Raw genomic sequence first — 23085 nt, 5'->3', positions numbered from 1 at the left:
TAAAAATAGAAAAAATGCTTAAAAATAAACATCCATATTCTCCAGCAAAATTATGTATAAAACATTGAATTCTGCCAAGGCTACATCTACTTCCTAGCTGCTGAGCAATACATGTACTGCATACATGGCCAGATGGACTGTGTACCGTATGTGTGAGTAACACACACAGGTTAAAAGCCGCTCTGTTGCACCTCTCTGTGAGGAACTGCTCTCGCTTTAGACCCGATTTAACCCAGAGAGACCTCTGTGCTCCACTTGCATTATGATAGAGTCGTGGGGATCATAAACACTAGCTCTTGAATCAGAGGGGTAGCCGTGTTAGTCTGGATCTGTAAAAAGCAACAGAGTCCTGGGGCACCTTTTAGACTAACAGACGTATTGAAGCATAAGCTTTCGTGGGTGAATACCCACTTCGTCAGACACATGTAATGGAAATTTCCAGAGGCAGGTATAAATATGCAGGCAAGAATCAGTCTAGAGATAACGAGGTTAGTTCAGTCAGGGAGGATGAGGCCCTCTTCTAGCAGTTGAGGTGTGAACACCAAGGGAGGAGAAACTGCTTCTGTAGTTGGCTAGCCATTCAGTCTTTGTTTAATCCTGAGCTGATGGTGTCAAATTTGCAAATGAACTGAAGTTCAGCAGTTTCTCTTTGAAGTCTGGTCCTGAAGTTTTTTTGCTGCAGGATGGCTACCTTTAAATCTGCTATTGTGTCCAGGGAGGTTGAAGTGTTCTCCTACAGGTTTTTGTATATTGCCATTCAAGGGTTATTCAGGAAATGAAGCTTCCAGCCCAAAATGCTAGCCCTAGGTGTGGTACTACCCATTACTAGAGCATGAGCAGCAAAACACCGCTGTGAGATAAGGCAGTGCCATTCTCCCCATTGTACAGATAGTCTGCTAGTGCCTCAGTCCCCTAAGTGAAATGCCCAGATGTTTATGGCAGAGCAACAATTGAACTCCGGTCCCCCACAGCTCTGGCTAGTGGTCTAACCAATAGATTGTTCTTCCTTTTGATTCATGCTAGAGAATCAGTGTGACGAGAGCTACAGCAGAGTGATTAACCAAATTCCCAGCGGTGTCTCCCCAGTCTCAAAGGGATGAGAGGAGTTTGGCTGCGGGGATCTCTTCTCTTCAGGGTTGGACTGGACTGGTAGATGGAACATTCATCCCAAACTCAGACAGCCTGTTCTTGAAATTTCGATAAGTCTGACCTGTGAAAATCCTTTAGCTTCCCTGCATATCTGCTTTGGGCTGGGAAGGGGAAGGTCAGAGGAGCAGTATTTCTGATCCGAAAAGAAGGACCAGGAAACTTACAAGGGACATGTTCTCTAAATTCCCACCACTAGTCCCGGTTCTATAAGGTGCCAAACACTTGCAGCTCCCACTGAAATCCATAGAAGCCGAAAACATTCAGTACCATGCAGGTTTAAGCCCCAACTTTGCAGAGGGTTAGATAGTTTGGATGAGAATCTGAATGGCAGGGGGTTGGTTTATGCAAAGCTGTTAAAATCCGCCTTCTCTGTTATAACCCTCGTATGTTGAAACCAAACTCTCCTTAGTTTCATTGTATTTTGTCTTTATTTGAAAAGTCCTGTTCAGATTCCAGCACCACCTTTCGCTCTCTGTGCTCCTGTTTTATCCTCTCCCTCTAGGACCACGGCTATGTGAGAGATGTGTCTAATCCCTGCTGGCCTCTCTCCTATCCCCGGGCGGTTCGGTTCGGTTCTGTGCATGACGGGCCCTGCACTGGAAGTAACGCCTCTTTAAGAACACCTACCTCTGAAGATGTGTTTCAAGTAACTGGCTCCAGCAACTCTTCTGCCTGCAGGAAACTCATGGGAAGTTTGTTCGACTCCTCCTTGTTCTGCGGCTTCTCGCAGTGTTCCCTAAATGGAGTTTTCCAGCCCAACATAACTAGATTTCAGGTAAGTTCTCCATTACATTAAAGTGTGCTTTACGCATGGAGTTCTTAAGAGATGTACTCAGCTCAACACCTAATAAACATTGTAAGATTGACTAGTATGTATTAGTGCTCTGTCCTCTGCTGGGTGGAATTGGAATTACTCTGGGTAGTATTGCAGCACTGCCCTCTACTGGATGGGAATGAGACCTGTTCTACCGTGTGTCATGGACCCTACATTAATAATAGGAACAGATCTATTTATTTTATTTATTTATTTATTTATTTTATTTAGCTAAAGCCAAGAGGATCTGACATGTGTTGCTTCTTTGAGGTTCCAAATAGTGATAGCTTTCTGGTTAGTGACAACTCTCAAGTGTCTACGTGGGCATGGGTTTAATGAACCAGATAGCCATCACGGGTGTCAGCCTGGGTTACTTATTAGACCTCTAGACTAGAAGGCTTTGGCTTCAAGTGCTATGATGGAACAGAGGCTTAGGCTGTCCAAGCCTGCAGTGAAGTACCAGGGTGCCGTGTTTCTGGAGGCGCTATCCTTTCTCATATCTGCTTATTGTTCACGTGGAAGCTACAGATCCTCTGGCACTTTCTAAACAGAATGTAGGGAATTACTTTGATGTTCTGCCCAACATCCCTTCTCTGAACCACAGGTTCTAGTGTCCAGAGTCATGTGGGAGCCAGGGGTGAACATACGACTGCTGCAGCTATTGCACCGCTGGTACCTCACTCCCCTGTCTGCAAAGAGCACTTGGAAAGTCTGAGCGTGAAAGGTGCTAGATGAGACCAGACTCTCTCCTGGGTGCTGGTCTGTCTCTAGCAGCTGCAGCCACATCTTTACCGTACAAGCTACAAGGGAAAGTCATTCAGCTTAGTAGCTGGAGGATCAGTTTAACTAGTTACCCTACTCCTGGCCCAGGGAGCCTCCACCAGACCCGTGGTGCAGGGGGTGGAGGGGCATGTTGGAGGCATTTTGAGGCTAGCAGTGAGGGGGGCTGGGAAGAGGTGTGGCCAGGATGGTTCTGCACCCCAGTTATTCCCTGCTGCTGCAAGCCCCAGGCGGGAGTCGGGTGCTGAGTTGCTCAAGGGCTGCCCTAGTCTGTGCTAAAGGCCAGAAAAGCAGCTTCCCAGAGACATTTCTATTGTTTGCCCCTTTGGTCAGTAACGGGGTGTAACGAATTCTGCTTGATCTCCTGGTGCGTGTCATGGAGACATACAGCTACCAAACACAGACGTGTTGGGAGAGTGTCCTGGGAACATGCCATATGCGCCCTCACGCCGCTGCCTCGCTTGATTCATTCTACAAACGGGCGGAAGTTTCCAATGAGTATTTTTGCTGCTGTCCTAGGTGATTTCCGAGGCTCTGGATCTTGTGAAGAAGATGACGCCCTCTACCGACCTGGGCCAGGCAGTCGACTCCTTCTGTGGGCTGTCTGTGGAAGAGGTGACTGTGAGCTAACCCACTTGTACCATGGGGATAAGTGAGGCAGGCAACGCTTTCGGGCAAAACCCAACTCAGACCTTCGGTTCTCCTGAAAGCACTGCGAGCAGGTGACCCCAGCGAAGGGGAGCTTGGGGTTCTCCTAGGTGCTGGGTTAAGATCTAGCCCATTTCCAAAGCCTTGGGACTTTCAAGAAATGGGGTCTAGTGAATGCAAAAATACTCTAAACCCAGACTCTCTCCACACCCTCAGTGGGCCAGACTGTGCTGTTTGTTAGTGGGGCTGAGCAGAGGGACTCCACGGGTGTAACAGAAGCAAGCCCAGCGTATCTGTTATTTGGCTATTTGATCTGGTGCTCGTGTCCGTATGAGCTATTCTGGTCTCCATGGATGCAGGCAGAGACTGTTCTGCCTCGTCATCGATACAGCGCATGCGGCAGTCACCTGTCCATAAACGGTACTGTGGGATGGGTGTAATAACCTATTGGGTGAGGCTTTCCTTTATGCTTTGTAAAGCATGGCACAAGCCCTTGCTTCATCTTAAGGCAGAGAGCGAGAAAGTACTAGGAGCAGACACACTCTCCAACCTCCTCCGTGACCAGGGTGTTTCCAGCTTCTGACAACAGCTGAATGTAACGAGTCCTCCTTGGTCTGGCTGGGCCAGATTTCCAAGGGCTGAACATCCGCACCCACCTTCCGCACAACATGCTGAGCTCTTTTCAAAATCTGGCCGTGATTGTCAGTGCTTGAGCCCTTCGGAACATTCCAGCCATCGTGTGGCTCCTCCTGGTAGAAATATTTCCACCTCGTTGCTGACACCAATGAGATGTGGCCTAAATGGTTGGGTGGTTCAAGCTGGCTGGCGGTGCCATCTAGCTGTGAATGGGACTTACCTTCACAGGGTGCACACAAGCTATTTTATACCATATGTTTGGGACGTCCCTGGGAGATCCCAGGTTATAAAAAACTCCAAATCTCTGCAAATGTCAAACTTTGTCCAATCTAAATTTGCCTGTTTTTTCCATTTTTAATCACTGCTTTGTGGTTGTTCTGAGCAGCCTTAGGAAGCCACAGCATTGGACAATAGGTACATTGTGCCGAACAAATAGGGTCCCTGACTTTGATAGAATCTGTACAGTGTTATGCAGAAGAGAGATCACCCATGGGAGCTGTGATCAAAGCCCCTCTCCCTCGGCTTCTCATTTAATCAAGTGCTTCTTCCTTTGTATTAAGGAGTAGACAGGGGATGCTGACTGGCCCTTCTGTATTATACGTACTTATGTCTTCTTTCCATACAAAACTATCCTCATCCTCTTGTTCTCTCCCACATGGGACACCCCATGACGTGAGGTCCTTCAACACCCAGGGGGCCCATGGAGATCCTTCCATGGGGAATTCAAGAGATTTTTCTTTGAAAAGACAAAGAAAAAATGAAATTTTAAAGTGATTTGGATGAAGGAGGGTCTCTCCCTTCCCTGAGGGTGAAATAAGTCTCCAGCTTAGCAGGGCCAGTGCAAGGATGTTTCACGCCCTAGGCAAAACTTCTACCTTGCGCCCTCCCCGAGCCCTGCGGCAGCTCCCTGCCTTCCCTCGCCCTAAGGCGCGACCCGCCCCCCCCGTGGCAGCTCTCTGCCCCCACAGGCCCAGGGAGCCGTGCGGCAGCTCCCCACCCCAGCTTACCTCTGCCCCACCCACCCCTCCGCCCTGAAGCGCCTCCCCCGTGGCAGCTCCCCCCACCCCTGCTCGGGGAGCTGTGTGGCAGGTCCCCACCCCAGCTCACCTCTGTTCCGCCCCCTCCCCGAGCCCTGCGGCAGCTCCCCACCCCCCCGTGGTAGCTCCTCCCCACCCATGGAGCTGTGCGGCAGCTCCCCACCCCAGGTCACCTCTGCTCTGCCTCCTCCCCGAGCACGCCGTCGCTGCTCCACTTCTCCCGCCTCCCAGGCTTGCGGCACCAATCAGCTGTTTAGCGCTGCAAGCCTGGGAGGGAGAGAAGCAGAGCAGGGCGGCGTGCTCAGGGGAGGAGGCGGAGCAGAGGTGAGTGGGGCTGGGGACTTCCCCTGCGTGCCGTCCCCCCCTACTTGCTGCAGGCGGCCCTCCCTGCGCCCCCCACCCCAGCTGCCGCCGCCGACTGAGGAGGCCGAAGATCCAGCCGCTGCGGTCGCCGCCGAAGAAAATGCCGCCCCCCAAATGCTAGTGCCCTAGGCGACCGCTTAGGTCGCCTAATAGGTTGCACCAGCCCTGCAGCTTAGCAGGCTGAAAGAAGCATTGACTTCATACCCATAAATAAGATGCTTGAGAGCATTCCTGAGCATTGCTGCAATTCAGCAGCTGGTGGTACAGCGCAACAAGGGCTGGATTTTACCATATTAGGAGCATTCAGAAATGCAGTTAGTGAATATTTACGTGTCTAACTTCTTTTCCAAATGCTGTTAAGCTGAGCAAGAGGTTTCAGATGACACCAGACAGTCTTGCTGATCACTGTTCCGTGTCCACGTTCATCTACTATCTAAGTACAAGGGGATTCCTGTTCGATTTGGACAGCTCTGGCCAGATTACATTCCAGGAGAAGGTCAGTAATATAGTATGTGATGCTTTAGATAACAGATGTGTCTGTGGGGAGGTAGCTAACAGTCCCTGGGAGGGATATGTCCTCTCCCATGATCATTTTTGTGATATCTTACATAGAAGCTGTCATTTCTGGCTGGCAGCAGTTCCTCCCAGGCAAAGGTGATAGGGGTGGGGTGAGAGGGAGGAATAGTTCGGATAAAATAAGAAATGAATCCAAACATTCAGAACCTGAGCTATGCAGTTATACCCCAGTGCCATATTTTTATAAAATAAAGTCACTAGTCTGACAAGCAGGACCATCAACCAAGCCACAGAAAGATTATCATCTCAGTCAGTCACTGTTGTGAAACTTGACAGACCTCACAAATGAATGGGCCAAAATTCCAACATCGAGCATCTAGGCCTCTATTACAATGCAGTGTATCATGGGGTGCAGGACACCGTTCCAGGTGGTAGATCAGGGAAGGTGGCCTGGAGAGAATTTAAAACGAAGGGCAAAAGGACATCTTCATGACTTTGAGTTGAGAGATCCGATCCGTCTGGCTTTTGAATGCCTTGCCAAGTTTGGGAGTGTTCACATCTGGAGAGCTAGTGTGGTCTGTTACAGAGCCAGGGGCCAGCTGTGAAATTTGGGTTCAGATTCTGAATCCTCTGGGGGGCAGGGGTGATTGGCTAGACACGTCTTTTAAAAAAAAAAAAAAAAAAAAAAAAAAAAAGTCGCACTTCTGCCCTTCCTGCCTTTGGCCAGGACTGGAAGCAGAAGTGCCCTTCAGAAACTAGTAATCTCCTGATAAAGCCTGGTCTATTGAGTGTTCTAACCCAATTTTGAGACCAAAGAAACTTGGATAAAATTAACTAAGCTTTGGGTCTGGGCATTGAGAGATCTGTTTGAGCCTCCAGCCCTGGGCTTCACCTGTCACTAGTCACCTGCCACGAACCCAATCTTACTCTGTGGTTTTGTTGCTTTAGGTTGGTAACCTATCAGCTGGCTGGGCTCTTGGGTACATGCTGAATCTGACCAACACCATCCCAGAGGATAAGCTGAGCTCCCTGAAAGCGATTGAATATGGGATCTGGCCCTTGCTCTTTATCCTCTTTGTCCTGATGCTCACTGGCTCTTTCACGCGCATCGCATACCGTGTGATGGCTAAGGACAACGGAGAGGACCGCATCTTGGAAGGACTCTGACTGTTGTCCCAGGGGTTGTCAGCTCTCAGCAGAGGGCAATTACAGGACCGAGAGAATGAGCGCACACAAAGGAGTGTCTGGCCTAGGAGACGCTGCAGAGCTGTTGCATAGGTGTCAGGAAAAGCTCTTTAGTGTTTAATTTTTTTCATCCAACCACTTCTCCAAGAGGCAAACAGCCAGATGGGGTTTCCGGAGTTCAGTACGGCGTTGAGCCTCCCCACCAAGCCAGACAGGCTGTAAACATGTCGCTTACACTGATGCCATAGAAAGTGCCTGGTAACTAGCCCTGAATGCCGGGTACATGCTGGTAGTTGTTTTCTGTGGCGCTCAGAAGGCAGATCCCAGTGGAAGAGATTCGGATTTCAGTTCCTCCTAGAGGTACTCTGGGGTATCTCCCTGACTATCAGTTACTCTGGATTTGCACCTTGGTGGCTGATAGCAGAATCAATTGGAAATCTGGCCTTGTGCTCTTTTGAAACTCTGGCCCACAGAGACCATAGGAATAGAAGCCAGATCTTCCGATTTCCAGTCCAATGACCTATCTGGTAGACCAGGATTAAAGTTAAGCAGTTAGTTTATATTCCAACATCCAAATTTCCTTTGGAGCATTGCAGTGATACCTGAGCACTTCTAGTGTGGTGTGCTAGTCCAGCATTCCTGGAACATGGTGCTTCTGGGAATATCACATCACATCACTAGCCAATCATTGTCTCTGCTGTTTTACCATCATTCTTGGTACTAACCCTTCGTACACTGATATCAATCCTAGGAAGAGACGGTGGTTCCCTAGGTCAGTGGTTCTCAACCAGGGATACGCAGAGGTCTTCCAGGGATACGTCAACTTATCTAGATATTTGCCTAGTTTTACAACAGGCTATGTGAAAAGCACTAGTGAAGTCAGTGCTAACTAAAATTTCATACAATGACGTGTTTATACTGCTCTACATGCTGTACACAGCAATGTAATACAATATTTATATTCCAGTTGATTTATTTTATAATTCCATGGTAAAAATGAGTTACTGAAAATTGCTGACAGTGTGACGGTGACACTTTTTGTAATTTTATGTCTGAGTTTGTAAGCAAGGAGTTTTTAAGTGAGGTGAAACTTGGGGGTCGGCAAGACAAATCAGCCGTCTGGAAAGGTTGAGAGCCACTGCCCTAGGTAAAGCCATGGGTACTTTCAAACTCTTGTAAAAGAGCCCAGTGCTATTGAGGAAGATGCTTTCAAAGAAATGGAAAGGATTAAATAAAATGAAATATAATCCGTCAGCTAAAGAATTTAGGGTGTGATTCCCCCCCCAAGAATGACTTGGCCAGATTCTCTTACGGGTATTTAGGTGCCTGGGAGTTAGGTGTCTGAATACATTTAACAGTCAGGTCCTGAGTGACGTAGGAAAACAAGCTCCAGAAGTTAAATGCATTTGTGCTTCTATATCACTCCGGGTACGTCTACACTGCACTAAAAAGCCCCGACACTGAGTCTCCGAGCCAGGGTCAGCTCTCACGGGCTCATGGAGCTCAGCATGCAGGGTTAAAAATCACGGTGTCGATGTTGCACTTGGCCTGGAGCCTGAGCTCTGAGTCTCTCCCTCCTCACAGGGTTTCAGAGCCCAGGCTCCAGTGCAACCCTGAACATCTACACTGCAAATTTTAGCCCCTGAGCCCTGTGAGCCCAAGTCAGCTGATCTGGGCCAGCCCCGACCGTGCTGCAGGTCTTTTTTTGCAATGTAAACGTACCCTTTCGGTAACATTTTTTTTAAAAAGGTGCTAAGTGACATAAGAGCCTAAGCCCCATTTTCTAAAGGGATATAGGTACTAGGGATATAGGAGGCTAGAGCCCATTGACTTTTGAAAACGGGCCTTAGGCTCCTCAGATGCTTTTGAAAAATCCCTCCCATAATGTTGTTCATAACTGTACGTTACAGCAAGGCAGCTCCAACATTTCTGGGGCTGCTCATGCTGGTTTGAAGCCCACAGGTGGAGTGTAGGGGAGGGCAGGCCTGGGGGCACAGTGAAAGCTGAAGTAGGAACTTTCTCTCTGTGTGTGTGTGTGTGTGTGTGTGTGTGTGTGTGTGTTTGAGCTGCACGTCTTAGTATAACGTTAATAAGTGGTTCTAATGGGCAATCTGTGCTAGTCTCAACCAGGCCTCGTGAACAAGAAGAGCTCTGTGTCGCTCAGAAGCTTGTCCCTTTCACTAACCGACGGCAATAAAAGAGATTCCCTCACCCACCTTGTGTCTCTCAGATTCTGGGCCCAATACAGCTACACAAACACTGCCCAGAACATTTGTAAAAATCCTTGAACTTTGAGACACTCTTTGGTCTGACCCTTTCCCCCACATTGAGTTTGAGAATGTTTCATTGTTCTATATTGCCCTGGGGATAAACACTGCAATCATATTCCAGCAGGGGTCACGTCCATCCATACCCTATCTCCAGCTGTTGTGAAGAAAGATAGGTTTCCTTTCATAAACTAGGCAGATGAATGTTGATGTAAGTCCCCCAGTGGCTCCATCCCTCTCTGTCCTACTAAATCTATGTTTGCCTTCTAGCATTAAATGGAAGGAAAGGAACTTGGGTAGTAGCCAGTGCTCTCACTGCCGTAATAAGACTCTTAAGGCTATTACCAAGAAAACAAACCTCCCTAAAAATTCAATCCACACCAATAAAGTTAGTGCATTCAGCCCTGAGGGAGCAGAGCCAGGTAACGTAAGCACATTGAAGGGATGGGGGTCACGTCATCCTGGTACGGGAGAGACCCAGGTTCCAAAGACACCTCACAATAATCTGTTCTTGGACCAGTGAAGACTGAGCATGTGGCAGAGGCAACAAACTGGGTTTTCAGGAGTAACGGGAGACTGGTGTAAACTTCCCTCTTTATGGAGTTCTCTTCGGCGCTGCAGCCTGAGTCTGAGAAGGTCGAGGAATGGAAACGGTAGCAGGTAGAGACGGTGGAGTTAGTGGAAGAAGGCAGTTCTGACAGCAGAGATAGATAGTAGGCTGTGCATTGGTCTCAAGGAAGAGGGCTCCTATCTATAGGGAACCAGGGGGAGAAATGAAAGAACCAAAAGGGATACATCACAGCGGGCACCTTTATTGGCGTCCATATGAAGCATGACTCTCGTCAAAGTTGAGGGGTGGCTCAGAGTGCTAACCCACCTCCCTATTCTGCCTGTGCTCTGCTCAGGTGCTAGGTAAAGGCATACTAGGGGATCTCTTACATCCTAGGGGGTGCTAATAGTCCAAACATTTTGGAGTGAGGGTTTTTTTTTTAAGATACCTGCCACAGGAAGGGGGTTGTTGCTCTGTTGATGGGTATTTATTCAGGGGCTGATCCAAACCCTATTGAAATCAATGGGAGGGTTTCCACTAATTTCAGTGTTATTTGGCTCGGATCCTAAAGCAGGTGGGACAGTCCATTAGGAAGAATCCAAACATCACGAGGCTTCATGCCTTTCTGGAAGGTGCTCACACACCAAGGTGACGGGCCTGATATAAGAACCTGAACAGAGCAGAATACAAATGTGTATGTGTGTGACTGAAATTATGCAAATGCACAGAGCATGGATGGACATTGCTGCTGCTTTATAAAGGGCAAGAGATTTGAATGTGGTAACCACTTCTACAGGACCCGCTGCATGAAAATGACTTGTCTGAGGTGTATTTAGTTCCGTAGTTGTGGGTTAGTTCTTAAGAATTTTGGAATTAAGCTCCTAATAACCCTCCCCACTGACCGCTCTACGTTCAGTGTAAATCCCCCGGCTCTCTGAAGGGGAACCAGAAGAATGGAACCAGAAGGCCACAGGAGGTTTTATATTAAAAAAAAAAAAAAAGGGTCAACCCTTTTGCGGATTTTCCTGTATCCACGTGGCAACACTTCCTGTACAATGATCCCAGCAGGGGAAAAAACTGGACTATAGAGACTGGCTAAGGAGACTGAGAGGTCAGGGGTGGAGCTTAATATTATAATTTGTATTGCCTGGAAAAGTCTCTCAGCTCTGAAATGCTAAAGCAGAGGAGAGGGCAGTGAGAAGACGAGTGGAGCTGCCGTTGCAGAGACCAGCACCAGCCATGGGGAGAGCTGTCCAGCAAACCCTCCTCGCCTTACTCTGTCTAGCAGCTGTGGATTGTGAGGTTCAGGACACCTGCCCAGGTGAGTGAGGAACAAAGCTGTTACCTTTTAACAACATGGGTCTGACTAGCTACTTTGCAGTAGTTACTGTCCACTCCTGATGGCGAAGCGCCACTGTAGACTCGCCTGCAGTGAGGTCACAGGAAGGGGACACCAGGCCAAGGCACAGTTCATCTCATGGGGTTTCTAAGAAACACTCCCCGTAGGAGAGAGGAATTTGTGGGTGAGGGGGGCAGGGTCCCAGCCTCCAAACCCCAGAGAACTGTGGAGAAAGGAAGCTCCTCCATGCTCTTCGGCAGCATGGCTCTCTGAATGGCTATGCTACCATTGGCTACCCCACCATGCCTACCCCGTACTGTTCCTCTCTGGGAAGGGGATGCTGTGGAGTGGGAGTTTGTGTTGATGGGAAATTCCCTGGGTCCCAAACGGAGCATGTTGCTGGGACCATCTGCCCACTTAGTTCCATTCCCTCATTACCCCAGAGCCAGGGGCCCTAACTCCATGGAGCACGTAGAAAGGACTTTCCGCTGATTTCTGAGGAGAAGCGGGGAACACACATGATACAGCAGAGCTCTGAACGGGGAGGAACTGGACACATCAGACTCACTCCATAGCTTCCAGCTTCTCCCCATTAGTATTGGACTCTTCTCCGGGCTGTGGCAGACCTGAGGACATGGGGATGAGGGAGACAAGGCTGTAAAATTCCCAATTACTAAGGGGGAACTTTGAAATACTCCCCTTCTCAAAATGAGACCATCTCCAATATCATCCCCAGTCGCTCCAATTCTGGCTGATTAATCATCCTCATGTAATGAAAGACTTGCTTATGTGCCAGCCCCCACAAAGCCAATGTATGGGCTACACAACACTGTTTCCTCATTCCCTTACCCCTGGGAGGTATTACCCGGAGTCTTGCAATTGATGTGGAATGTAGAATAAGGGGGAAAATGCAGCTGTACTAATGCACATCCAGAACACAATCCCCTTTTCAATTAAGGTTCCATTATTAAACAATTAATAAATGATTAACATGTTTTAATACATGGCTTGTCTATGGCTACAGATTGTCCTAGTGTCCATTAAGTCAATGGGGTGCTCACCACGGCTTATAATAATCAATAATACGAATGATTATTTACTATAATAAACCTTTGAATAAAACCATCTATAACATCTTCTGCTGATGTGTTTCGCACCATCTATAACACCTACGACTTGTGTTTCTAATGTGCTTATAACATCTCTTCAACATTTATCAATGGCGCCTTAGTACAAAGGATGCACCAAAAGATACGGTTTGGTGACAGGCTCTGTTACTCTGTGCACTTGGATACAAGGAGCTGGGGAAGCTGTTTTGTTTTCTCTTCCATACAGACTTGCGTTTATTGAGCTATTTGGTGGTGGATAGTTTCTATTGCGGTTCAGGTTGCTATAAACCAACAGCGGCACAGTTGCTAATCTTCATTCCATTCTATTGTTCCACAGGCTTTCAGTTCAGAAAGTACTTTAAAGTGTTCAAGAATTTTCTAACATGTTATATATAGTTAAGTTTGCACTTTTAATACACATTCTTGTATAAATCTCGTTCCTAGATCACCTTCACAAATGGCTTTCAGTATGTAGAAAACGAAAAGCTATGGTAAGAAAGGTTAGAGATACTAACCTATAAGTTACATCACCTACACAAACATTGAAAACAGGGAAATGAACAGTGAAGCCATCAGTGAACAATTTCCAAGTAGAATCCCAGACTCAAAACATGCTTCTCACATATCACATTTCCTATGTGTTGTAATGTTGGCAATTTCTGCTAGGAGGAAGTTGTTGATGTTTATTATTCATTCCCCTGTTTTCAGTATTTATAGGTGATGTCTTGTATGGGTTAGTACCTGGAACTTTCTCACAATGTGGTTTTATAAAATGTTTCTGATTCTTTTTCTAACTCTGACCCTGCTGTTATATCAAGCTACAGTTGTTGTGTTCATGGCACACACGCAGAGAGTTGGAACCCCTTAGAACATAAAGTGACGGCTTGTCATTTTAACACAGTTGTCAATGCATCAATGTTTCAGCTAGATGAATCGGTCGGTGTAAATTGGCAAATCTCTGTTGAAGTCAATTTGCCAGTTTACACCAGCTGAAGATCTGATCCTTTGCCCCTTTCTTTCCAGCAGCCTTGTTTTGAAACCTACTGTTCACACAATGAAGGACTGTCATGGTCATGTACTCTACAGGCAGTTCTCGACTTTATGATGTTTGACTTACGACGAACGGCACTTACGACGTTTCTGAATTTACACCCTGATTTGACTTACGACAATTGGTTTCAACTTTATGACGCTCGGTCCCACAGTGGAGTGGATTGCAGTTCCGAGTTACAATGTTTCGATTACGATGCAATTTTCAAGAACTAATTGTGTCGTAAGTCCGAGGACTGCCTGTACTGTGTTAAAGATTTGCCATGTGTAAATGTAATATCATCTCTGAAATCATGGATGAAATCATCTTTACTTCATGCAGGTGTCATGGACATACCACTCCCACGTCCCTTTTATCGTCTTTGCTAGAAGGACCAAAGGGTTTGTTTTTTAAACTTCTTTTTCTAAGGGCCAACTTTTAAAGAATTATATCTCAAGCTAGTGGACTTCTCAGAAGCTCCATTCTGTGCTCAGAATAAGTGCTGTAAATTTGGGGATGATGAATTACATGACACATATGTAAGAAGGAGGTTTAATCTCTGCTTTAAATGCAAATCTCAATGCAGTCTGAACTATAGAAGCTCCTGAAACTTCAGTCTGTGAGCAAGAGGAAATATGGACTGAGAGGACAGGAGAGTTTGAACCACAGAGGGACAGGCCAGAAAACCCACAGCCGGAGGGGGAGTTTGGGGCAGAGGCTTTCCACTCTGACTCTAGCTTCCCCCAAGGTCCAAAGAAGATTCTTCTGCAGCCCTCCACAGTGGGAGCCACAGAGAGGCACTCTGGGGTTGGGCTCAGAAGGTCAAGGGGCTTGTTCCTCCTACTTGTGCCTGTAGCATCCCTTGAGTAGGCCTTGGCAGCTACATTGCTTGTTTGTATTTGCCTTTCTAGTCAAGCAAAGGGCTCTGTTAGATCTCATGACGTATTGTGCTTCCGCCTGGAATTCACAATTTGCAGAACATCCCACATCCGGTGTCTCTGATAATGATTATTTTATGTCTCCAGAAGTGAAAGTGGTGGGTCTCAGTGGTAACGAGAGGCTCACTATTCTGCAAGGATGCCCTGGAGTTCCCGGTGCCACAGGTCCCAAAGGGGAACCCGGAGCTGCAGGAATGAGAGGTACGTTCCTCAGCACTGAGTGAGAATCGGCTTTGGATGGTGCAGGCACAAACATGAATTACTCAATAAATAACCATAGTGTTGCTGATTGCAATCCTGCATGTAATTTACATGGTCTTTTAGCAAGATCATCCACTGATGAAAACTGGCTTGGGACCGTTCGCTTTAGTGTCGCTTTACATTACTTTAGGATTAAGCCAGAAAGGGTAGAATTTGGAGCTCAGGTCTGTTCTAATTTCTTCTGTGTTTGAATATATATAAAATGTTTAAATTCATTCTCTGTGTTTGTAGGAGAAAAGGGAACTCAGGGGAGCCCTGGGAAGATGGGACCAGCTGGGGAGAAAGGTAAAATAATAAAAAGACTAAGTAAATTTGTTTAACTACCATCAAATAATTTTTAACATTTGAATTTTCCTTTTATGAAACATTTAACAACCCCCTCCCCACATCTGTCTCTCTCTCAATTTAGAGCATGAACTGAATCAAATTTAGGCCTCTCTTTGTTTTACGACTCACTCATGAACTGTTCCTGATTGCTAAGAATGTATCTGTTATCCCTGGTGTTCACCAAAGTATTCTCAGCCACTGGCTGTTTTGTGAAATGCTTGCTACAGGCATTGGTAATTTGTGGTGTGGAGTCATGTGATATAGTTGACTGAATCCTTTTAATATGAGAGTGATGACTGAAGAATTTCCAGTATGAATTCATGCAGTCTGCAGGACATGTAAGTAGTTTCATTAATACTAGCAGTGATCTAAATATTCATGAACAGCAAATAGTCGGACTCCATTGAATGGATATTAATTACATTTTGGGCCATTTTTTCACAAACAAATTCACAGATCTGTGTTTTCAGTATTCACCCCGCTCTTATCCCGATAGAACCCCAATTGTAAGCTCTCATTGAGATTGCTACGTCTCTATTCACTCTTTCTGTTTTCCACCAGGAGCGAAGGGTGACATTGGTGTTCCTGGTCTGAAAGGTAAGAGTCTTCCAATAATTCTGGCTTGTTGAGCCTGTCTTTTAGGTATTACCCATAGTGATAGGGACTGAGTCAGTAGGGAGTGCACCCAATGTGTCCCAGAGTCAATGGGAATTGCACACTTAACTTTCTGTGTCTCCTTTAGAAATTCCAGCCTTCATCTCAAAAATGAAAAAAACCCCCACCACTTCAACATACACAGTTGCCCAAATTACCCTCTCATTTGTACCCCTTCAAGTCCTTGGGGTGGCACTGATGTGAAAAAGAATTTGGCCCTCTCTCCTCTTCATCACGCTTATCAAACTCTAGAATGGTTAATACTTTTTCCATGGGATGATGTAGGGGAACTGGGGTTTTACACCAACATGGAATTAATAACAAATGCTGGGATGAGCACTCAGATCAGGATGCTGTCTCTTGGCTGTATAGTGATTTGTTCCCGTGTGTTTTTGGGTGTTTTTAGGAGATAAAGGAGACATTGGAGTACCTGGAACTATAAGTAAGAACATCTACAATTTCTTTTATGGCAAGAGTATAATTTGATTTCATTTTAAAAGCAGTACACTTGACTCACAGGAAACTTTCAGAGTGTAATTCGTTTGCGCACAATACTGAATTTGTTAATATCCCTGTAGCTGAGGAGCTATCCAAGAGTGCGAAAAAACCCCTTGAATTCAATAAATAGAGATGAGCCTGGGCTGTCACATGTGCATCTGCTTTTGGATCCAGAACTGATCTCCCCTGAAAGTTTGGGGAGGCTCAGATCACAGCCAACGTGTGAAATTGTACATCTTTGATGCAGAAGGAACTAAAGGGATAACATTTATTTCACACCCTGCAATTGCCTGAATGTTTCCCAGCTTGTGAAGAATGTTAGCTAAGGTGTAAGTGGATGTTATTTTTATGGATGGGGCTGTGGGAAGTAAAATCTGTGGTTGGAGAGAATGTAGGACACGGATCTTTGTCTAGGGAAGGACTTGTCTCCACATACTGCTGGCTGGAGTCAGAGATGCGTTAAGATGCTTTACTGTCTCTTAACTCATGATACATAAAGGCCTTGTGGCCTGAGCAGGAGTTTAGGAAAATATCATTCTTTTCCTGGTTTCAATCCCCCTCCCTTTTGTTTTTCTTCCTGAACAGCCGAGAAGGAGCTGGAGGACGTACACTGTAAGACAGGTGAGTGTTTCCCAGAATCACATTACATGAGCCATAGGCGCCAACTTTTCCTGGTGCCAGTGGGTGCTTGACACCCCAGCCCCACCCCGACTCCACCCCTGCCCTGCTCCCATACCAACCCCTTCCCCAAAGTCCCCGCCCCAACTCCACCCCTCCCTGCTCCTATTGGACCTCTTCCCCAAATCCCTGCCCCAGCCCTGCCTCTTTCCCGAGTGCGCCGCATTCCCCCTCCTCCCCCTCCCTTCCAGCGCTTCTTGCCGTGCAATAGCTGTTTTGCGGCGGCAAGCACTGAGAGCTAGGGGGAGAAGCGGGGAAGGTGCGCTCAGGGGAGAAGGCAGAGGTGAGCTTGGGTGGGGGGCCAGGGCGGGGAGCTGTTGGTGGGTGCAGAGCACCCACCAGTTTTCCCCCATTGGTGCTCCAGCCCCGGAGCACCCACGGAGTCGGCGCCTATGACGTGAGGTGTCAACTCATCCCATTCAAGGGACCTGGACCTCAGTTCACAGTGTAGAGCCACAGTTGAAGGTGCTTGCAATTCATTCTGACTTCTGTAGCAACTAGTGTAATTGACCCCTGTTTCTGCTATGTTAGCATTATTGAGTTACATGAGGTTCAGTTATACCAGAAACCCTACTGAATGTAATACAAGCAGGTAATCCTGTAAGATGGACTAATGATTAAAACCCACTGTGGTTCCTTATGTACATTGCCATTTGAAGTCTGAAGGAGTCAGTTTCATCAGGAATGCACCGTTTTGCTGCTGTCTTTTCAAACAGGAGTCAGGACTTAGGAAGCCAAACAGAAATCCAGCCCTCCAGGGTTTGGAAACTCCAAAGACAACTATTTGAAATTCCTAGTTCCTTGAAAAGGGATCAATGCTGCGTGTGTAATTATCCGTTCCAGCAAAATTTATTTAGAACATTAAATTACCATCCTCTCCAGGAGCAAAGAACTGCAAGGAGCTGTTAGCCAAAGGACACATCATGAGCGGCTGGTACACCATCTACCCGCATGACTGTAACGCCATGACCGTGCTGTGTGACATGGACACAGATGGAGGTGGATGGATAGTAAGTAAGAACAAATCATGGAGTGCCCATTCTTGCTGCCATCAAAGCCAATGCAAATCACTGATGGATTTCACAGGGAGTGGGATGGGGCCAAGGGTTTGCTCAAACAAGTCAGTTCCTAGAAAGGACATCAACCATGTGAAGGCATTTGTAACCCTTGTTGAAAATGAAATCTCTTTCTTTGTGCTGTCCCAGTGATACATGTTCGCTAGGAGCAGGACTTCAAACAGAAACTTCCCAACTTGTCAGTGTGTTTAAGATAAAATTGAGGCTGAACTGGTAGCTGGTTTAAATCTATTCTGTCAGAATTTGGGGGAAGAGGAGGTGCACACGATGAGGAAAAAAGTGAAGAGCTGATGAGGATAAGGGAGGTCTTACAGGTTCTGGTTACCTTTGTATCCAATACCTATAGTAGTATAAAAGGAAAACCCCATAGCCCATTGTGTAAAATGGGGTTGAAAGAGGAGGGAAAATATGTGCAATGCCGAGGAATTCTGTTTCACTAGGATTTCACTATTTCAGAATTTGGCTTATTTACAAATCAGAATGAAACCTGAACATTTTAAAATTCTCCAAAGGAATATTCTATTTTTGTTTTGTTTTGGATCAATCAAAAATGTTTCATTTAGATAATATCAGCACAAATGTGTCATTTTGATTATATTATAATATATAGTACAAAATGTTGAGGAGTGCAGTACGATTTTATGAAGCATTTCGGTTTCAATGGAACTGCATTTTCTGACCAGCTCTTAATATCATTTTATTGTTTTAACTTCCAATTTCCCTGTTAAACCTATTAACGCAACAGTGGGAGGATTTCCCTATTTGGTGTTAAGGCACCAGGTATTCAGAAAGTTTCACTTGCACAATTGGAACATGGCTGTAGACAAGCTCCTTATTCGTAATTTTTGTCCAAAGCTGCTATCTTATGACAAAAGCAACGAGGAGTTCCTTGTGGCCCTTAGAAACTAGCAAATTTATTTGAGCATAAGCTTTTGTGGGCTAAAACCCACCTCATCCGATGCATGGAGTAGAAAAAAAAAACAGTAGCAGGTATATATACACAGTATATGAAAATATGGGAGTTGCCTTACCAAGTGGGGGGTCAGTGCTAACGAGCCAATTCAATTAAGGTGGAAGTGGGTTATTGTCAACAGTTGACAACGAGAAACTGCAGAACTGGAATTAATTTGCAAACTGGACACCATCAAATTAGGCCTGAATAAAGACTGGGAGTGGATGGGTCACTACAAAAACTCACCCCTTCTTGTCAACTGTTTGAAATGAGCCACCTTGATTACATTGGCCTCATTAATATTCACTCCTTCTTGCAAGGACTCCTCATTGTTTTTGCTGATATGGCCTAACATGGCTATCACTCTGAAACCTATCTTATGACACTTACTTCTTCCTTATGTACAAGTCATTCCTTAACTTTCCAGCATGTAAGAGGTGAAATTGTATTTGTTCATTGCTTTAGACTTCTATTGGTGGGCTCGAGTCAGAAAGTACTGGGTGAGATTCTATGGCCTGTGTATCAGGAAAGAAACCGACCTGCATCCCTTTCATTTCCCCGCAGGTTTTCCAGAGGCGGGCAGACGGTTCAGTGGACTTTTTCCGTGACTGGAATTCATACAAGAGCGGTTTTGGCAGCCGCCTGACAGAATTCTGGTTGGGCAATGACAATATTCACCTATTAACCTCTTTTGGTAACTAAAAAACATGCATCGTGTGCACTTTTCCCCACCAAGTTCTCTCTATATACTTGACTGTAGAGCGTTTTCCAATGACACCTTACATGACCTTGTACAAAATGCATCATAATTATGCCATAATCATATCATAATATTACTATGGTGAACTTGGGGCATAGTATCACAGCGGCTGCCATCCCATAATTGTTAAGGTGCACTATTAATTCTATGCAAGGCCACAAAATGTCAAATGCTGGTAATAGTGGACATGCGTGTTACAAAAAGGGTCCTTTTGTGAAATCTCATTGGACCAGCTAACACTGGTGGCTCCAATCAAGGTTTGGCAAATAGAGTGATGAATCAAATGGCAAATATTCCTTACCAGAAGTTCCTATCTTCTCCTTCCTACCAGACACAGCTGTTCTGTTTATGCCCCTCTTGTTTGGGTGTTTGTTGGTCTCAAGTTAAGGAAGAGCATGTACCCAGAGACTGCTGATTTTTCTTACGTTGGCAAACAAGAACTCTAAAAATAATGCAGGATATGTAGAGAAGGCTTTGTTTTCCAAAATCTGGGCCTCTTGAGAACTCTTTCCAGCTGCCCGTAGCCCTTCTCTATCCCTCTGCAAACCAGTTGATCAATCAGGTTTTCAACACATTAGCAACGCACCTTAAAAAGTCATTATTGCTCTGCAAGTAGGAGCTAATGAAACCGATTTCAAATATCTTGCTCAGCCCCTGGCATTCAGTCATGCATAACCAGGGAAGGTTTCGAGGGTTTCTTTATAATTGCTTCAAGTTTTTCTGGCACTAAGGGTTCTAAGATGTAGATGTAACCAAGATAAGAGGTGCAACCTACCAGTCTAGGATGGGTGAGCAATAACTCCAGTGGAAAGGGGGAGGTTTTCGTGTCAGAGCTGAAGGGAAGGGTGTTGCTGGTTTATCTCTATTAGAGGTGAGGTGAAGTTGAAGGAATTCCTAAAGATGCAAAATGTGGATGGAACCTGATGAGCTCTTTTCTTTCTTTCCAATTTGTTTCCATTAGGAGCTAATGAACTTCGCATTGACCTCACAGATTTCGATAACAACCATGCGTTTGCCAAGTACAAGTCATTCAAAATTTTAGGAGAGACTGAAAATTACAAGCTGATTCTTGGAGATTTCCTTGGGGGTAATGCAGGTAGGTGCCATGCATGGTCTCCACATTTCATAGCACAGAGAAATGGTACAATGCCATTGGAGGTGTACAGAATCCCAGAGCAAAAGTAAGTTAAACTTCTCCTCATCTACAATAACTCTGCCATTTTCTAAGGCCAAATCCTGAGGTTATTACCCACTTCTATTCAGTCCTTATCCAGGCAAACTCCCATCAAACTCACTGGGCATTTTACCTGAGTCAGGACAGAGTCAAGAGCTCAAAACATGGTCCAGGTAAATTGCAGGTGAGCTTCATTACAGATGGGAAGAGTTAGTCGGATAAGGGAAGAGCAGACCTGAATCTTCACCGCAACCTCAAATGGATCCTGAAATGAACCTCTGAGGTTAGAAAAAGTTGGTTTAGCTGTATTTATCGTGTTCATGAATTGCTGCACCAGCTGACTTAAACTAAGATTAGAAGCAGAAAGAAGCAGCAATCTGGTTTGATATGGGTCCATTTTCAGGCCTCCTGTGTATAATTTTATGGATTCTCAACTTATCCCAGCCTTCCTCAAAGGAATTTGGCCTTGGTCCTGCTGGGTTTGCTGCAGTCAACAGGCATGATCTTTGAAGTTATTGTTTGTTTATACCATGATAGCACCTAGAGGATCTAAATGAGATCAAGTACTGTTGTACTATCAGTTAGCAGGTGCTGTACATGGTGAGAGATGAGGCAAGCTAAATTGAAGAGACAGGGGGTGCAAGTAAGGAAGAATGATTTACAGCTAAGGAACTGAAGTTCAGAGATATTATGACGGCCATTTTCAGAGAGGCTTAAGGTACCCAGCTTCCGTTGACTTTCTGGCGACTTGTCCCAAGTCTCCCAGGAGGTTTGTGACAAACCTGGGTAGAAAACCCAGAAATTCTGAGTCCTAGTCAGGTGACGTAACCACAGGCGTTCTGTGGAATACCTGCACCTCAGAAGAGCTGGAGGTGGTATGTAACCCAGCATCTGCCCCATCAGGAACCGAGATGGAAGCAGTTAAATTAAGCTTCAGACTCCTGTCTATAGCCCAAGGGATTCTGAGTGCCTCACGAAAGGGGGAAATGGACAGCATGACTCCAGGAACATTAGACTTGGCCAATGAGGAAGTAAACTGCCTGTGACCTGCCATAAACAGTGATTTCATTTACTTCACACAGGGGATTCGTTATCCGACCACAACAACATGCTGTTCTCAACTAAAGACAGACAGCAAGATCCTGGTTCGAGCGCATGTGCAACAACCTACAAGGGAGCCTGGTGGTACAGTAACTGCCATACTTCCAACCTGAATGGGATGTACTGGCTGGGAGCCCATAGCAGCTTTGCAGATGGTGTGAACTGGCACTCAGGCAAAGGGTACAACTACTCCTACAAACGGTCCGAAATGAAATTCAGGCCTGTTTAGCCCAGCAGGAAGGCGGGCGATCACACGGCAGTGAACGCGTCACCGGAGTAAACTTATTTTGTATGCCACTACCTATATCAATAATTTTGGGTTTCTTCCCCCTCTCCTTAAGATTGCTACTTTCTGCTGGCACCTGACTTGCTATTGCATGCTGGGCCACCTTACCTGCCAGCTGAGGTTTTCCATGGTTCATCTAGTGGCAGTGCAAGGTGGGGAGAGACGGAGTTTTGGATCAAAGGGTTTAAGAACAATTGAAATCCTTCACACTCTGTCTGCTCTGCATTGCTGATCATTTTGAGAACTAAATAAAACATTTCTTTATAAGGTAACCGAGGCTGCACTTTGTTTCCAGATAATTAGGGTTGACATAGGAATATCCTTCTAAGCAGGTTTCTGTTGTACAGATAATGAGCATCCCCATTCTGCAATCCTTTACAAACGTCATGCGGAAGGGCTTCTGCTGGAGGGGCATGGCATTTTATTGGCCAGATTCTTACAGGTATTTAGATGTCTGGGAGATAGGTGCCTAAATCCCTTTAACAATCTGGACCGGAGTGACTTAGGAACACAAGTTCCATTAAAAGTTAATGGCATGTGTGCTTCTAAGTCATTCAGGGTACGTCTACACTGCAATAAGAAACCCACAACACCAAGTCTCAGCGCCCGAGTCAGCTGGGGTTCGGGGTTCAGGCTGCAGGGCTAAAAATTGCACTTTGGACTTGGCCTTGAGCCGCTCTGAGACTCTCCGTCCTCGCAGGATATCAGAGCCCAGGCTCCAGACCAAGCCTAAATGCCTACACTGCAAGTTTTAGCCCTGCGGCCCGAGCCCCGTGAGCCCAAGTCAGCTGATCTGGGCCAGCCCCAACCGTGCTGCAGGTCTTTGATTGCAGTGTAGACGTACTCTTTGGGTAACATTTTAAAAAAGTTCTAAGTGACATAGGAGCCTACGCTCCATTTTCTAAAGGAATTTAAGTACTTAGGAGCCTAGATCCCATTGACATTCACTTTTGAAAA

At 46.0% G+C, this 23085-nt stretch overlaps 2 protein-coding genes across 4 annotated transcripts in view; both read left to right on the top strand.

The window, feature by feature from the left end:
- Positions 1-8397, top strand: part of LOC117889351 (ectonucleoside triphosphate diphosphohydrolase 2-like) — a 37983-nt gene extending 29586 nt beyond the window's left edge. The window contains exons 7-10 of one of the 2 annotated variants that reach the window (XM_034793359.1): positions 1652-1924; positions 3263-3358; positions 5789-5923; positions 6892-8397. In XM_034793359.1, coding sequence (XP_034649250.1) covers positions 1652-1924; positions 3263-3358; positions 5789-5923; positions 6892-7110 — 723 coding nt within the window. In that variant the 3' untranslated portion in view covers positions 7111-8397. Of the gene's footprint in view, positions 1-1651; positions 1925-3262; positions 3466-5788; positions 5924-6891 lie in introns of those variants that run through there. The other variant, XR_004648454.1, reaches the window with a different exon arrangement.
- Positions 8398-11094: 2697 nt separating this feature from the next.
- Positions 11095-22400, top strand: LOC117889349 (ficolin-2-like). 2 transcript variants are annotated; one of them, XM_034793356.1, is made up of 10 exons: positions 11095-11266; positions 14449-14562; positions 14854-14907; positions 15511-15546; positions 16010-16045; positions 16687-16722; positions 17662-17789; positions 19372-19501; positions 20529-20663; positions 21824-22400. In XM_034793356.1, exons 1-10 carry the CDS (start codon positions 11185-11187, stop codon positions 22069-22071), a joined length of 999 nt encoding a protein of 332 aa, XP_034649247.1. In that variant the 5' UTR covers positions 11095-11184; the 3' UTR covers positions 22072-22400. The 2 variants fall into 2 exon arrangements, with proteins under 2 accessions (XP_034649247.1, XP_034649248.1); XM_034793357.1 differs by lacking the exon at positions 14854-14907 and having other exon boundaries at positions 11098-11266.
- The last annotated feature ends 685 nt before the right edge of the window (positions 22401-23085 follow it).

Source organism: Trachemys scripta, chromosome 17 (genome assembly GCF_013100865.1).
Source record: "Trachemys scripta elegans isolate TJP31775 chromosome 17, CAS_Tse_1.0, whole genome shotgun sequence".
Lineage (NCBI taxonomy): Eukaryota > Metazoa > Chordata > Testudines > Emydidae > Trachemys > Trachemys scripta.
The sequence above is the reverse complement of the archived record's forward strand: the minus strand, read 5'-3'. Positions and strand labels throughout refer to the sequence as shown.

What these genes read in the sequence shown, in the direction of transcription:
- LOC117889349 (XM_034793356.1), top strand. Translation starts at nt 11,185, where the DNA reads ATGGGGAGAGCTGTCCAGCAAACCCTCCTCGCCTTACTCTGTCTAGCA. An exon ending in GGGACCAGCTGGGGAGAAAG is followed by an intron (nt 14,908 to 15,510) that starts GTAAAATAATAA and finishes GTTTTCCACCAG; the next exon opens with GAGCGAAGGGTGACATTGGT. An exon ending in GGACGTACACTGTAAGACAG is followed by an intron (nt 16,723 to 17,661) that starts GTGAGTGTTTCC and finishes CATCCTCTCCAG; the next exon opens with GAGCAAAGAACTGCAAGGAG.